The sequence below is a fragment of the Danio rerio genome, chromosome 15, assembly GCF_052040795.2.
Source record: "Danio rerio strain M-AB ecotype USA chromosome 15, GRCz13ab, whole genome shotgun sequence".
NCBI lineage: Eukaryota > Metazoa > Chordata > Actinopteri > Cypriniformes > Danionidae > Danio > Danio rerio.
In genome coordinates this window covers 3,185,001-3,200,000 of record NC_141035.1, presented here as the reverse complement: position 1 = coordinate 3,200,000, position 15,000 = coordinate 3,185,001, and the positions used below count along the sequence as shown (strand labels likewise).

At 40.1% G+C, this 15,000-nt stretch overlaps 2 protein-coding genes and 1 long non-coding RNA gene across 4 annotated transcripts in view; all 3 read right to left on the bottom strand.

The window, feature by feature from the left end:
* The window catches only part of LOC147833556 (uncharacterized), a 486,957-nt gene that overhangs the window by 69,691 nt on the left and 402,266 nt on the right, over positions 1 to 15,000 (bottom strand). The gene's annotated exons all lie outside the window — the stretch shown is intronic.
* Positions 1 to 15,000, bottom strand: part of rcbtb2 (regulator of chromosome condensation (RCC1) and BTB (POZ) domain containing protein 2) — an 824,162-nt gene that overhangs the window by 754,505 nt on the left and 54,657 nt on the right. The gene's annotated exons all lie outside the window — the stretch shown is intronic.
* Positions 1 to 15,000, bottom strand: part of mtus2b (microtubule associated tumor suppressor candidate 2b) — a 55,183-nt gene that overhangs the window by 28,903 nt on the left and 11,280 nt on the right. For both annotated transcript variants that reach the window (XM_087283483.1, XM_087283484.1), the window contains exons 2-4: positions 6,779 to 8,818; positions 5,677 to 5,884; positions 4,099 to 4,302 (exon numbers count right to left, since the gene is read on the bottom strand). In XM_087283483.1, coding sequence (XP_087139609.1) covers positions 4,099 to 4,302; positions 5,677 to 5,884; positions 6,779 to 8,650 — 2,284 coding nt within the window. In that variant the 5' untranslated portion in view covers positions 8,651 to 8,818. The remainder of the gene's footprint in view (positions 1 to 4,098; positions 4,303 to 5,676; positions 5,885 to 6,778; positions 8,819 to 15,000) is intronic.

The following is a 15,000-nucleotide window of genomic DNA, read 5'->3' as shown; positions in this document are numbered from 1 at the left end:
CTTTAAAGCCAAACTCTCGATCAGCTCCACTTTTCCCAGAGTGAAAGTGGAGGCCTATAGATGCGCGCAGACATTTAAACTAGGGTGAGGTCAACAGCTGCTTTATATGTTATCCAGCGAGCACCGCATCAAGCAAAAATGCCACATGCACATACAAGTCGCCGGATTTAAATAACAAGCAGACGAGTCTTCGGGATTTTAGGAGGGGACATAAAATAGGGAAAGGGAAGGCGCCACTGTTGACCCCTCAGCTGTCCGAGCCTTGAGACAAATGCGTGCCCACTATAGCATCAGACATGTCAGGACGTCTGCTGATGTCATAACTGGATGTTGAACATGGGTGAGGTTTCAAAACACAGGATAATAGACCTTTTACGCACTTTTTCGAACGGAAATACGTCAATGTAGTGCACTAGAACTTCCTTTTCCTAGATACGAAAAATGGCAGAGTCGAAGAATCACAGTTTCTGTTGTGTTCCAGGCTGTTCGTCTTCTAACCAAAAACAGCCCTACCTTTTATTTCATTCATTTCCTTTGGATCCAAACCTGAAACCCAAATGGATACAGGCGATCTGAAGAGAGGAAGGGCATAGTTTTCATGTAAAAACAGCTAGCACCTATGTCTGCAGCCGGCACTTCGCTCCGGATGATTACAGTGGTGGCTGCATCATTCGTCTCCTGAAGAGTGATGTTGTCCCGAGCCTATTCCCTTGGAACAACTTTATAGCTCCTTTGAGAAGGGAGTCAGTATACGACAGAACGTCAGTCTAAACAGCTATGCTGTGAAGATAGCGACATGGTGCAGTAAGGATGGATCACGACTACGTGACACACCCACCTGCATTGAGGTAAAGTTGGTTTTATATTCACACATTCGTTCATTTACAAGTCTCTATATTGTTTACCATGTTACTTTGAATATTCGATCGAAATTAGCATGCAAATATGACTTGAAAACAACATTAACGCTGGTTATTTGACTGTGAACAATGTTGTACTTTGATAGTCATTGGCTGCTAATATGATTTCGCTATTTAGAGTTTGGAAATAATACTTTAAAGAAATTATTTTGTTAAGGGGAAAGTCTGAATGTGCAAATATAAAACCAGCTTTACCTCTATCCCACCTGCAGGTAAGATTGTTCATAGTGTATTTAGTCAATGCTAGTCAACTATGTGTACCGTTATGCATTTCTACCTGAACAAATTAATGTTAATAATATAAGCTGTTCACGAAACTCAACTAAAAAAATAAAATATATTTTTTTAACAATGAAACAATTTATTGCTGTGACATGTAGTAAATACACTACGTTTTATCATACTAGCATGTGTGGAAGTATTTAAAACAAGTGTGTTACAACTGGCCCTGTGTTAAGTTCTGCCCCGCTCTCCCCTATTTTAATTGCATGTATTTAATTACTTATTTAATTAACTTCGGAAGACAACTCAGGCTCGCCGAAAACACTCTAGCTGCCATTTCTCCGCCAAAAAAAAACTCATACCGGAACTGGGTTTACACGTTGTTGACGTACTTCCGGTTGCGTAAAAGGTCTATAACCAACGCAATCTCACGGCAATTTTTTTATTTAGTGGCTAATTCGTACAATCTAATTCGTACAATTTAGTACGATTAGCTCATCCCCCAATGATGGTTGGGTTTACGGGTGGGGTTAGGTGCCACGCCTCCCTTTTAAAAACGTACAATTTCATACGACTGAACTTGTACGAATTCATACGAATTAGCCACTAAACTGGCAAAACGTAAAATACGTACGTTTTCTCGTGAGATCAGGCTGAAATAACAGCTTCTTTACACTGTACAGTGCAATACCCAACCCTAGAAAATACTGACAAAATCTAATATCTATCTTGAGGTGCTTAAAAAGAATATATTATAGACATTCATAGCAAGTATTTTCAATCAACTTTCCCTCAGTAGTCACAAGTCCAAACCTTGCAAGGGGAAAATACTGATGTTGATGTTGAAGTGAATATGTTGAATAGACTTTGAGTTCCCTGAAAAATGTGGGGGGTTGGGTGACATTTCAGCAGCTTGTGTGGCAATTAAGAGGAAGCAGATGCTTTGAAGTTAGTAAGCGCATTGCTTGAGGCGTCATACAGCCGTCATAAAAAATAAAAAACAATTCAGTAGTACATTTACTGAGAGGAAAGAAAGACACTCAGTCAGTTCTGTGATTATAGACAATTGTATTATGACTCCTCATATAGTAGCCAAATGTGTGCTTTTATTATTATTATTATTATTATTATTATTATTATAGTCATGAGGCACAATCTCATATTTTCTATTTCTGTTTTTCCAGCATCCTCCTTTTATCGACTAACTTTATTGATCTCTTGACCTGACTGTTGAAAATGAACCTGAACTCCAGATGGAAACACAACCAAAACCCAGCTTCATAGCAGATGTAAACAGGGCCTATGTCTGATTATAACAACCAAACCTGTTTCACATCATCTTTTCAGCTTTTCAGCTACAGACAAGAGGTGTGTGCACAATACTTGTTTCTAGAATCCAGAAAAATTTATTTAAAAAAATAATAATAAGAAGAAAATCGTCGAGTTGTTCCTAACTAGAGACACAAATATTACATGAGCAGGTTCCAGAAGTTTAAACTTACAAAAACAAGTTACATATCAGGAACAGTATGACTGCCTTTATCAAAACTATTAACTTCTATTAGATAACATATAAAATCATTAAAAATATTAACATTATACGGAGCAGAATACGTCCAGACAGAGGAAGATGGTTCTCTGAACATGTCTCACCTTGTTTATTTTTTTTAAATAAAAGAAAAACACAGTTTATATTAGTCATTGTTAATTTTCTCAATGAAAATAAGGGTGAAAACAGGAATGCATCAAAATGAAAATTCTGGGCCAATACCGCAACCGAAAATTCTGGATGCACTTGGCCAAAAACCTATACCGAAAATGCTTTGTGAACATTATTTTATTCAATGATATAATTTTGTGGACAACACGCTGACGCATTGTTGAGCTCTGTCACCTCAAAGCAAAAAGGTTGCTGGTTCAAGTTCCCGCTGGGTCAGTTGGCATTTCAACTGGATAACATATGTTGGATAAGTTGGCGGTTCATTACGCTGTGGCGACCCCTAATTATTAAAGGCACTAAGCCGAAAAGAAAAAAAAATGAATGAATAAATGTTTTAATTTTGTGTATTATTCAAATGGCATTTACGCACAAAAAGCTCAATTCACACACCGCCATTCGCGCAATTCGCGTCATTCGCAGTGCGCCATGTACGCGTATCCCCCCACAAATTTCGCATCTTTGCATTGACTTTAACATGCGCTTGATGCTTCTTCTGCATCAGGTGTAAAGGCAGCATAACTCCCTACAATCAACACCAGCCGCCATGTCAATTTTAGATCAATTCGGTAAAATCTCAGGATATAAGATAAACTTTTCTAAAAGCGATATATTTCCGTAAAACCCTGAAGCTCAATTAGAATCATTTTCAGCTTGACAAGCTACAGGGCAAACTGCTAACAGTGGAAAAGCTGTCCATACGGAGGTAAGCAGTCAGCTGGTAAGTGTTAAAAGGAACAGCATCATACCGCTCTGTAGGGTTCATTTTAAAGACGAAATGCAGCTATATGTACTTCTGGATACAAAATCCGCAGAATCTCCAGAAATGTATACAGGGCTACGCTTTCAGAATGAGTCTATGTTAGAAAATTTCAGTACCGTTATACCAGGGATAAACCAACCCTGTTCCTGGAGATCTACCTTCCTGCAGATTTCAGTTGCAGCCCATATCAAACACACCTGCCTGTAACTATCAAGTGCTGTTCAGGTCCTAATTAATTGGATCAGGTGTGTTTGATTGGTTGGAGCTGAACTGTGTAGGAAGGTCGATCTCCAGGAACAGGGTTGAGCACCCCTGCATTATACAGTACCATTAGAAGAGCACAAAGGAATTTGCAGCATCTATGAAATCTATCAATCCAATGTGTTTTCCCAGTTTTCATGTGTACTCCTGCACATGAAGTGTGTTTTGCGTGTGGATGACAGCAGAATGATGACAAGAAGATTTGGGAAACTCACGGTTGGTTCGGCAGTGGTCACTATGTGCGCTGTCGCTTGATTGATTGCTGGACACAGATGACACACTGGCACTGCGGACGAAGCCAAAGGCAGCCAGTCGAGCAGGAGGCAGATGGGAGAAGCCGGGTGGACGAAGTCCAGATTGACCCGCTTTGGGGAGCAAAAATTTGGGGGACATACCCAAGGGTAGTCTCTTCTGGTCCACTGTAAGACAGAAGAGAAATCTGAGTGCTTCATTGATAGACAGTTTAATGTGGTATTACTATCCACTACACATAACAAAGCATGGAATACCTAATCTTTGGACTTGAATCTAAGGGCCTACTCACACTATGCCATCCGTACCGTGCCCAGGCCCATTTCCCGGATCGTTTGAGAAGTGTGAGTGCGCTGAATCGGGCTCAAGCACGGTTCACTTGGCCGGCCCTGGCCCGGTTGGAAGAGGTGTGCCTGAGCCCGGTTCACTTGTGCTTTGGCGCGGTACGCTTGTGTGTGAGTGTAAAACGCGCCAAAGCCAGAAACTGAAAGCGAGACGTGACTTTTAAGGGGCTGTTTCATATGGATTTATTAATCATTCTTACTGTTCAGTGAACGCAAACTGTCGTAGTTTATTAAAGACGCAAACCCCTCACTGCACGACAGCTGCACGCCTTCAGCAGACCTCCTCATTCCTGCAGCACGAGGGCTTTATGATTGTTTATGAGCGCCAAAACTGGCGGATCTGTTCGGCGAAATATCTGACTGCGTCACCGCATCCCTAAGGACTGTTTTGCGAAATATTTGACTGCATATCAAACGACTAAAACGATACAACTAGAGAAATCTCCACTGTGCTGAGCAAGAGCACTTACTGAACAGCACAGCAGCAATGACGTAAGCGTGCGAAGCCCGTTTATGGTGTGAGGGCGGGCCGTCGGGGGAGACAGGAGGGGGGACAAGCGTGCTTTGGCCCGGTTCGAGGCAACTGTACCTAGTGTGAGTACGGCCTAAATTCTTGGAGACTTGGAACAAGTCATATGATTTTAATTGACTTTTATACCACTCATATAAAGCATTTTGCAGCACTTTTGCAGCTTAATAATGCCCACTTATATACAGTAACCAACACAAAAGAAGTTTGAAATGTGTAGATTCTTCATTGATCCTGATATTTCACACAAATGACACAAAAATCCAGTGCCTACATTCATTTTTAGAAGGCAAGGAAGAGACTAAATTCAAAATCGCATTTAATAGAGGAACAACTAAAAGTGAGACCAATTAATTTAGATTTATGTGTAAATGCATGACAAGGAACAAATAGAATTCAAATAGAAATTGTAATACCTGTAAGGATCAATATTTGAACCAAAATAATGGCACTTCATAATCTCAGCTGAAGTAAAGTCTACGTATGGGTATTACAATACAATTAATGAGTCCGCCTCTGGCAGTATAGAACTCCTGTCAAGTTTTGTGAAATAAAAATTAAGCATACGCATAAAGCAAATCAATATTATTAAATTAAGCATTGCCCATTCTGATCAAAGACAACTGATAACTGGGGACTTGACTTTAAGGGTTTTGGTGCCTACTGACCTGGGGGTTCCTGGTGACTACTTGAAGCCTGAACAGCTGGAGCCATATAACTGAGGGGTGATGCAGACCTTTGACCTGGCACAACAGTCCTGTTCTTAGTAGCAGGCTGTCTGGTGACGGCTCCAAGTCCGAGCTGAGGCTTTAATGCTCTAGGAAAGCGGAAAGCAGCAGCAGCATCATGGGTATTTAGCTGAACTGCTCTACCAACCTGGAACAGCAAAAAGCATATTTGGACATCTTTGTTTTTAAATTTAATACAACATTGGAGAGAGCCAATAATATTCAATAATTCATTTTCTTTAGTCCCTTTATTCATCAGGGGTCACCAGAGCGGAAAGAACTGTAAACTTCTCCAGCATACAGTATGTTTTACGCCGTGGATGCGCTTCCAGCTGCAACCCAGTGCTGGGAAACATCCGCACACACTCATTTACACACATACACTACAGTCCATTTAGTTTATTCAATTCACCTATAAAGCATGTGTTTGGACTGTGGAGAAAACCAGAGCATGCATCCGGAGGAAACCCACGCCAACGCGGGGAGAACATGCAAACTCCATACAGAAATGGCAACTGACCAAGCTGGGACTCAAACCAGTGACCTTCTTGCTGTGAGGCGACAGTGCCAACCACTGAATCACCATGTCGCTCAGCAATATTTTTAATATTATTTATTTATAACATTTACTTCAGTTTCACTTTCCCCATGATAAAACATCAAATCTATGTCTTTTTCCTGCTGAAGATAAGAAAAATCTTCCAAACTTTTAAGACCATCATAAAGTGTTTATTCTAAAATTATATCCCAAAATGTTTGAAAATCAGTGGATGGAGAAAGGCCCCTGCCAATAACCAAAACAGTGGCAGTGGTCAACCCCCTTACCACTGTGGTGGTTAAAACTTCCAACAGTCACAGCCCTAATCTCTATGACATGATTGCTCTCAGCACTGCTAACAGAACTGATCCTTTTACCTGGCCAGTAGATCAGTACATCTTCAGTCAATAATTTGTGCTTACTGCAAACACTCCCCTGAGCACAACGCATTTTAAAGTACTGTATTAGCAACTGTGAATCTATAATACACAAGACAAGACCCACCTCATGTAAGCACTGATCCGGCAGCTTCCCGTGGAAACTCTCAGATTTGCCCACAAGTTTATGGGGGACAGTATGGCTGGGTGGCCTGATTCCAGATGCCATTAGTCCTGGAGGGGAGTAGTAGCCTGATCTCTGTACCTCCTGCCGGTATTTATCATACAGAATATTAGAGGAGCTCAACACGGGTGAACCTCTGGACCCCTCTGTCTTGGGCTCTTTTGAGGTTGTTGAGCTACCGTATGGCGTAAGTCTTGGTGGAAGTGTCGATACTTCGTAGGGACCTTCAGACATTTGTTTTACTTGGGGGCTCTTGCGGATATAGGTTATGATTTTTGGTCTTACGTTTTTGGGCTTCTGAGGAGGAGAAGACTTCTTAGATTCAGACTCCGCTCTAGAGGGTTGTTGAAGAATGACAGTTTTGGGGAGACTGCTACTACTAGTGAGGAAACTTTTACTTGGTTGCCTCAATCCAGTGGTTCCCCTTTGAAAAGATTCACTCTGTTCTTGACTTGCTTCTCTTGTGCTTAAATGTTTGGCTGGTGATGAAGGCGGCAGCTTCCGAGGTGAACTATGATTGGATTGAGGGGTCTCTGAGCGAGAAGGGCTTGCCCAAGGTCTTCGCCTTTCTAAGCTAGAACTAGAACTTCTGGTTCTTTCAAAAGATGATTGTTTCTTGTATGGTTGTGGTTCAGAACCAGTAGAGTGAACAGGTGAACCCTTTGAGCTTGATTTTGAGATTTTATCAGGAAATTCCTGAAAGTCCTGTGACTTAAGCTTATTCTTTATAACACCAGTGGAATCATGGGAGAACCTTCTGATGTGTGAAGTAGACTGTGTGTTATCTGAGACAAGAGGTTTGCTTGGTTTCTCCTCAGCGGATATTGGTTTCAAATACGGAGACTTGCCTTCTGTTAAATGGCACTCATTTGCATGAACTTCAGATTCTCTTGGATTGTCCTGACCGGCACTTCCTGATTCGTTAGGGACATTTGTGATTCTTGTAATGCTACATTCACTCATACCATTTGTGAGTTGACCTGAGCTCTCGCATCTTACAGAGTCAATAACTGATTGGTTTTCTTGTGCTTCTAAAAGTGGTTCCTCAGGCAAGATGGTTGAGTTAAGATTGAGATCAACACCGCCAATGTGTGTTGTACATTTTCCTGACTGATGATGCATGTTCTCTGTGTGAAGAGAGCTCTGGGTTTTGTCTGAAATTGTCATACAGGACTGTGAGGCAAGTGTAAGATCCTCAGAGAGAGTTCGGTAGGGCCCTAAGGGAGCATGCCAAGAATCAGTGCTTTGGGTCCGACCAGCATGGTCCAGGGCACTGGCAAGACTTCCTCCAAGACTAGACATTGTAGAGAGACAAGTGACGAAGACATCGTTTTCAGAACTAAACTCCATTTTGGCTATGCTGTTCACTGTTTCTTTGCTCGTGGACTGAGGACAAACAGTAAACTCTTGCTCACTTGAAGAAAACTGGGGAAAGACTTTGCTATCAGACTCTGCATCACTCTTCTTCATGTTGTTGGATAGAGCTCCCTTCATGACACCTTTAGGAATATTGTTCTCTCCATCATCTTCTAATTCCTGAATTTCCAACATCTCAAACTCTGCTAAGTCTGGATCATCACAAGGGGAATCTGTGCCCTGAATAATCATCTTCACCTGTTCTTCAGTGTGCGATACCCCAGAGGACACAGTGTCGGTTGTTTCCAAAGTTGTTCCTCCATCCACCCTCTGGATTTCATTAGCATTGGCATCTCCATCCAGGGAATCCTCAGCATGTCTGTTGTTGTTCCTGATTTCGTCGCAGTTATCTTCATTGGGGGTCCCGAAGGATATGGCGTGTTCATCGTTCACACTCATGTTTCCTGAAGGTTCATGTGTTCTCAAGCTTTCATGTAGAGTCTTGTAGATCCTCCCTTGAGGTCTGGAGCACTTTCCGCTTTCAGGCTTAAAGTAAGTAGTGGCATCTTTTACACTGTTGGTTAAGATACTGATTGTGGGTAGATGGCATCAGGAGTTGTCTTCAACCTGTCAAGGCAAGTAAAAGCAATATATTTAAAAGACTTATAGAGCATAAAAGCTGTAACAGAAATATAAATAAGAAATAATCTCTCTCTATATTTTTTTCCTTGATGACATTCAATGTTCTGCAATTAAATAGATTTGATGGTAGCCTTTTAGGAGTTATGACCAACAAAGGGTCATGTTGTGGAGAAACTGTGTAAGTTCCCCTTAATTATGGACAATTTTTAAACAAACAGTTTTGATCATGTGATTAATAAATTTGAATAAATTAGACAGACTTAATCCTTAAGAAACTATTCTATGGTGGAAATCTGATCAATGACACATTTGATATCGGTTATGGATATAAAAGTACTTTAATTTCTTGTCACTGTACACTTGCAAGTCATTGCAGATTTGCTGTGTGTTTTGCATTGTATTGTTTTTTATCTATGGGCGAGGCAGTGGCGCAGTAGGTAGTGCTGTTGCCTCACAGCAAGAAGGTCGCTGGGTTGCTGGTTCGAACCTCGGCTCAGTTGGCGTTTCTGTGTGAAGTTTGCATGTTCTCCCTGCCTTCGTGTGGGTTTCCTCCGGGTGCTCCGGTTTCCCCCACAGTCCAAAGACATGCGGTACAGGTGAATTGGGTAGGCCAAATTGTCCGTAGTGTGTGTGTGAATGTGTGTGTGGATGTTTCCCAGAGATGGGTTTTGCTGGAAGGGCATCCGCTGCGTAAAAACTTGCTGGATAAGTTGGCGATTCATTCCGCTGTGGCGACCCCGGATTAATAAAAAGACTAAGCTGACAAGAGAATGAATGAATGAATTATGGCCTCTAAATTAGACAGTTACATATCCTAAAAGATGCAAATTACTTACCATTAAACTATTATTTATTGCAAAATTAAAACAACCCATGTGTTTAACCCATACAGCAATCACAGCAGCTAAAAGCCCATCCATCATAAAGAGATTCTACTAGACTGACTGCTGCCATCCCAACTAATTTTGTGCATTCACCTTTTTTTTCTGCCTTGGTCCACTTTCTTGACCCACTTGTGCATCTGCTGATTCTGTGCATCTGCAGGCAATCATTACTGTCCACTCACAGTGATAATAATGTATCATTATCTCTCTGTGCTTTCACAAATAACCCAATAAAAAAGTATTTTCCTCATAAGCTTTTGATATATTACAATGATATATGACAATACCATACAATAAATGCACCTTATAAATTGTAAATAATCGTGTAAATCTTCTTTCTTCTTTCTTTTTTGTTTTTACCATTTTGGGTAAATTATTAATTTTGAATATGTTAGAATCATGCTAGGAACATGGTTTTTGTGTTGGTATAGCTTTAGAACATGCTATAGCAATATGTTAAACATAGTAATAAAACAGCTGAATCATGCTAACACTGTGTTTACATGCTGTTAATATGCTAGTTCATAGTAGCCATGAGCTAAATATGTTAGAAGAGTCATGCTAGCAACACAATAATGCATACTAGCACAGTGTTAAAACATGTTAGCATCAACAACGAAAGCATCAAAATGCTTTTTGTGCTAGCACAGCTATAAAATATGCTACAGTATGTTCATTTTCTTTTCAGCTTTGGCGCTTTATTATTCTGGGGTCGTCACAGCAAAATGAACCACCAACTTATCCAGCTTATGATTTACGCAGCGGATGCCCTTCCAGCTGCAACCCATCTCTGGGAAACATCCATACACACTTATTCACACTCATACACAATGGACAATTTAGCCTACCTAATTAACCTAATTCAACGCCAAATGACCCTGCTGAGGCTAGAACCTAGCACTACCTACTGCGCCACTGCGTCACCTCTAAAGTGACATTTAAAAAATATATATTTTATTTACTAGCTAATAACCTTATTATTATGTATAAAATGAAACTACTGAACCTAATTATACGAACCTGATGCTCATTTACAAGAAAAGAGGTCTGATGGATTTAGAGGGTTTTGCATCTGAACTTTTCATATATATATATATATATATATATATATATATATATATATATATATATATATATATATATATATATATATATATATATATATATATATATATATATATGACTGAGGTCAGAATTATTAGCCCCCCTTTGAATTTTTTTTCTTTTTAAAATATTTCCCAAATGATGTTTAACAGAGCAAGGAAATTTTCACAGTATGTCTGATAATATTTTTTCTTCTGGAGAAAGTCTCATTTGTTTTATTTCGGCTTGAATAAAAGCAGTTTTTAATTTTTTAAAACCATTTTAAGGACAAAATTATTAGCCGCTTTAAGCTACTTTTCTTACACTGTCTACAGAACAAACCATTGTTATACAATAACTTGCCTAATTACCCTAACCTGCCTAGGATACCTAATTACCATAGTTAAGCCTTTAAATGCCACTTTAAGCTTAAAGAAGTGTCTTAAAAATATCTAGTCATGTACTGTCATCATAGCAAAGATAAAATAAATCAGTTATTAGAGATGAGTTATTAAAACTATTATGGTTGAAAATGTGTTGGAAACGGGGGGGGCTAAAAATTCAGGGGGGCTAATATTTCTGACTTCATCTGTATATATATATATATATATATATATATATATATATATATATATATATATATATATATATATATATATATATATATATATATATATATGAGCAATATCACACTCGTAGCAGTGCGATATGGCTGTATATCGGCACTGGTGGGAGGCGTGCGTTGCTTTAGTGCCCCCACCAGTGCCGATATACAGCCATAACGCACTGCTACGAGTGTGATGTTGCGTTTATACAACAGTTTGATGACATAATTGTGTATATAAAAAAAAATCAAACATGGAGAGTCTCAAAAACCCTTTTGTATGAGGAACTACTTTCTTCCGGATTCAAACCATAAGCTGACAGTTAAACAGTTGAGCAAGCATCTTTTAAACTTTAGATTTTTAGTGTCTGCTTTTTGCTGGCTGTATGTGGGCGGAGTAATACACAAAGGGTAAAGAGGCTGTAGAAGTTCTGATATTGCTAAATATTGCACGGCTATCAGCCAATCAGATTTGAGAACCAGACAGAACTGTTGTATAAATATATATATATATATATATATATATATATATATATATATATATATATATATATATATATTAATATATATAAATATGCATATATATATATATATATATATATATATATATATATATATATATATATATATATATATATATATATATATATATATATATATATATATATATATATGCATACATTTTCATGAAACATCAAAGTTTGTCTTTATGAATTTATCTAGTTGAATTTAGTCCCTTTAAATGATGAAAAAGCTGACCTCCACTCCCCAATGAGCAACTATCTCTAGTGACACTCTCATGTAAAATGCTATAATAATAAAAGCAGCCACTGTTCTGCTGTCAGAGACAATGACTAACTGTCACACACTGATGGTCTTCATAAGAGTGTGTCAGTCGCATGTGATTATCGTCAGGTCTGCGGCTGGTCACAGTGTGTGACACCACCATTCACAGTCAGGAGCTGTGGATTTATAAGAGGACTATAGAAATAGAGGATGGCAGGAAAGCTGCTTTGAAAATAAAGCTTGTCAAGAAACAAGCTAGGGCTGTGCACTGCCTGATTGACATGCGATATAAAGGTGGTCTGAGAATAGACAAGAAGCGCTGCATTAAATGACATTGTACCGTACGTGGCATATCATTAAAATATGGAAATGTATTTTACCCAAGTGTTTTGAGCGCTTGTCTGCTGTTACTGATGATGCTTTTTTTTTAATGGCCTTTCATGTCATTAACCGATGAATTAATGCTGGAGTCATTCATTCATTTTCCTTCGGCTTAGTCCCTTTATTCATCAAGAGTTGTCACAGTGGAATGAACCGCCAACATATCCAGCATATGTTTTACGCAGCGGATGCCCTTCCAGCTGCAACCCAGTACTAGGAAACACCAATACACATTCATTCACACACATACACTACGGCTAATTTAGCTTATTCAATTCACCAATAGTGCATGTGTTTGGACCAACGCAATCTCACGGCATTTCGTAATGTTTTGATTTAGTGGCTAATTCTTATGAATTCGTACAATCTAATTCGTACAATTTAGTACGATTTCCTCATCACCCAATGATGGTTGGGGTTGGGTGCCACGCCTCCTTTTTAAAATAGAATATTTTTGTACGACTGAACTCGTACGAATTTGTATGAATTAGCCATTAAAATGACAAAACGTAAAATACTTACGTTTCACCATCTGGAGGAAACCCACGCCAACATGGGGAGAACATGCAAACTTTCAACCCAGGCTCATTCTGAAAACATAGGACGTTTCTGGAGACCACGAAATACATCCCGGGAGGTACGTATGGCTGCAATTAGTTTTTTTAAGCGAACGCTACGGGGCGGTATGACGCCGTTTCCTTTCGCGCTTGCCAGCTGACCGCTTACCTCCGTGTGGAGGGTTTTCCCGCCACAACCAGTTTGTCCAGTCAGCTCATCGTGTGCGTCGGCAGACTTCAGATGCAGAGAGGAGGAGTTGACCATGGTGACCGGGTTCGAGTCCGGGGAGGAGCGATTCCAGACAAAAACTGAATCCAAAAAATAAAGCGAACGAGTTCATAACAGGGTGAGAACGTGGTGAAATCCGAAAACATGGTGAAAAAATCAGCACAGCTTTTCTTTTTCTGGACGGTTTTTGTAAACCGTCTGTTGGGTTTAGGGAAGTAAGCGGGCGGGCGGGTCAGTCGGTAAAATTGGTTGGGTTTAGGGAAGGAGGAGGGTGGTGTCAGCCGATTGGCCGGTCGCACAGTCATTCATTCAGTCAGTCGGACAGCGTCCTCTGGCGGGTTTACGCGAGAACATCGCAGGCGCGTACGGCACTCGTGAGAGTCGTCTGAGATGCAAAAAAGCTCGCACAGCGGCCTCTATTCGCGAAAACAAAACGTCCACGGGACTACGTTTTCAGAATGAACCTGGGTTGCAAACTCTACACAAAAATGCCAACTGACACAGTCAGGATTCAAACCAGCGACCTTCTTGCTGTGAGGTGACAGCGCTACCCACTGCACCACCGTGTCGCCAACAAGCACTATTCTATACATACAAAAATAAGTAGAGTAAATTTCATTCCAACTTTAACAGTCTTCCTTTAGCATCTGAAGTCTATACATCCAATGACTCTCAAGGAGTATCAGTCTACTCAACTGCAGCGTTGTGGTTTCTGTGCCGTTTATTACTGTGTTTCTGAAGGAAACAAAGCTGCAGTCAGAGGAACTGAAAGAATAGAGTTTAAAATAAGGCTCTGCTATTGACTGTCTGAATCTCTGCAGCTCTATCAGCAGGGACGAGGTTTTCTTCTGGCTGACGGATGTGGAGCTGACAGTGAACAGATGACAGCAGTGATGCCTTTGTTTCCACTTTGTTCAAGAGAGCATGCAGGATCAATTCTTGCTCTGCTCTTATTCTGCTGCAGAGTGTGACTTATTACCACAAACCAAGATATACAGTCTGCAACACAGTAACACAAACGGGCCACACGAATGCATTCATGATTGCCAACATTAGTTCAACTATAGATGTCTTTATACCATTGTCTCTTGCTCTATTAGTCTTTTTTTAGTTTCTAGGAGCATAAGAACCACACTTATGCTTCTTAAGTGTGCTAGGTGTGTGATCTTACTTTTCTATAACAGTTTGATGGCACAAATGTAAAAAAAAAAAAAAACACAAGTGTCCTAAAAACCTGTGAGAAACATTATCTCTATGATCTCTATAACTCCATGTTTTTATATCACCTAGCGCAGGGGTGTCCAAACTCGGTCCTGGAGGGCCGGTGTCCTGCAGATTTTAGCTCCAACTTGCCTCAACACACCTGCATGGACGTTTCTAGAAAGCCTAGTGAGAGCTTGATTAGCTAGCCCAGGTGTGCCTGATTGCGGTTGGAAATAAACTTTGCAGGACACCGGCCCTCCAGGACCCCTGACCTAGCGGTAGCATATATATTATTAAAATCAACAGACCAAGAGCTGAGCCTTGTGGTACCCCACAGTGTACTTTAAATTGCTTCGATGCCTCTTCATAAATTTTTCCTTCGGTTTAGTCCCTTTATTCATTAGTAGTCACCACAGCGGAATGAACCGCCAACTATTCCA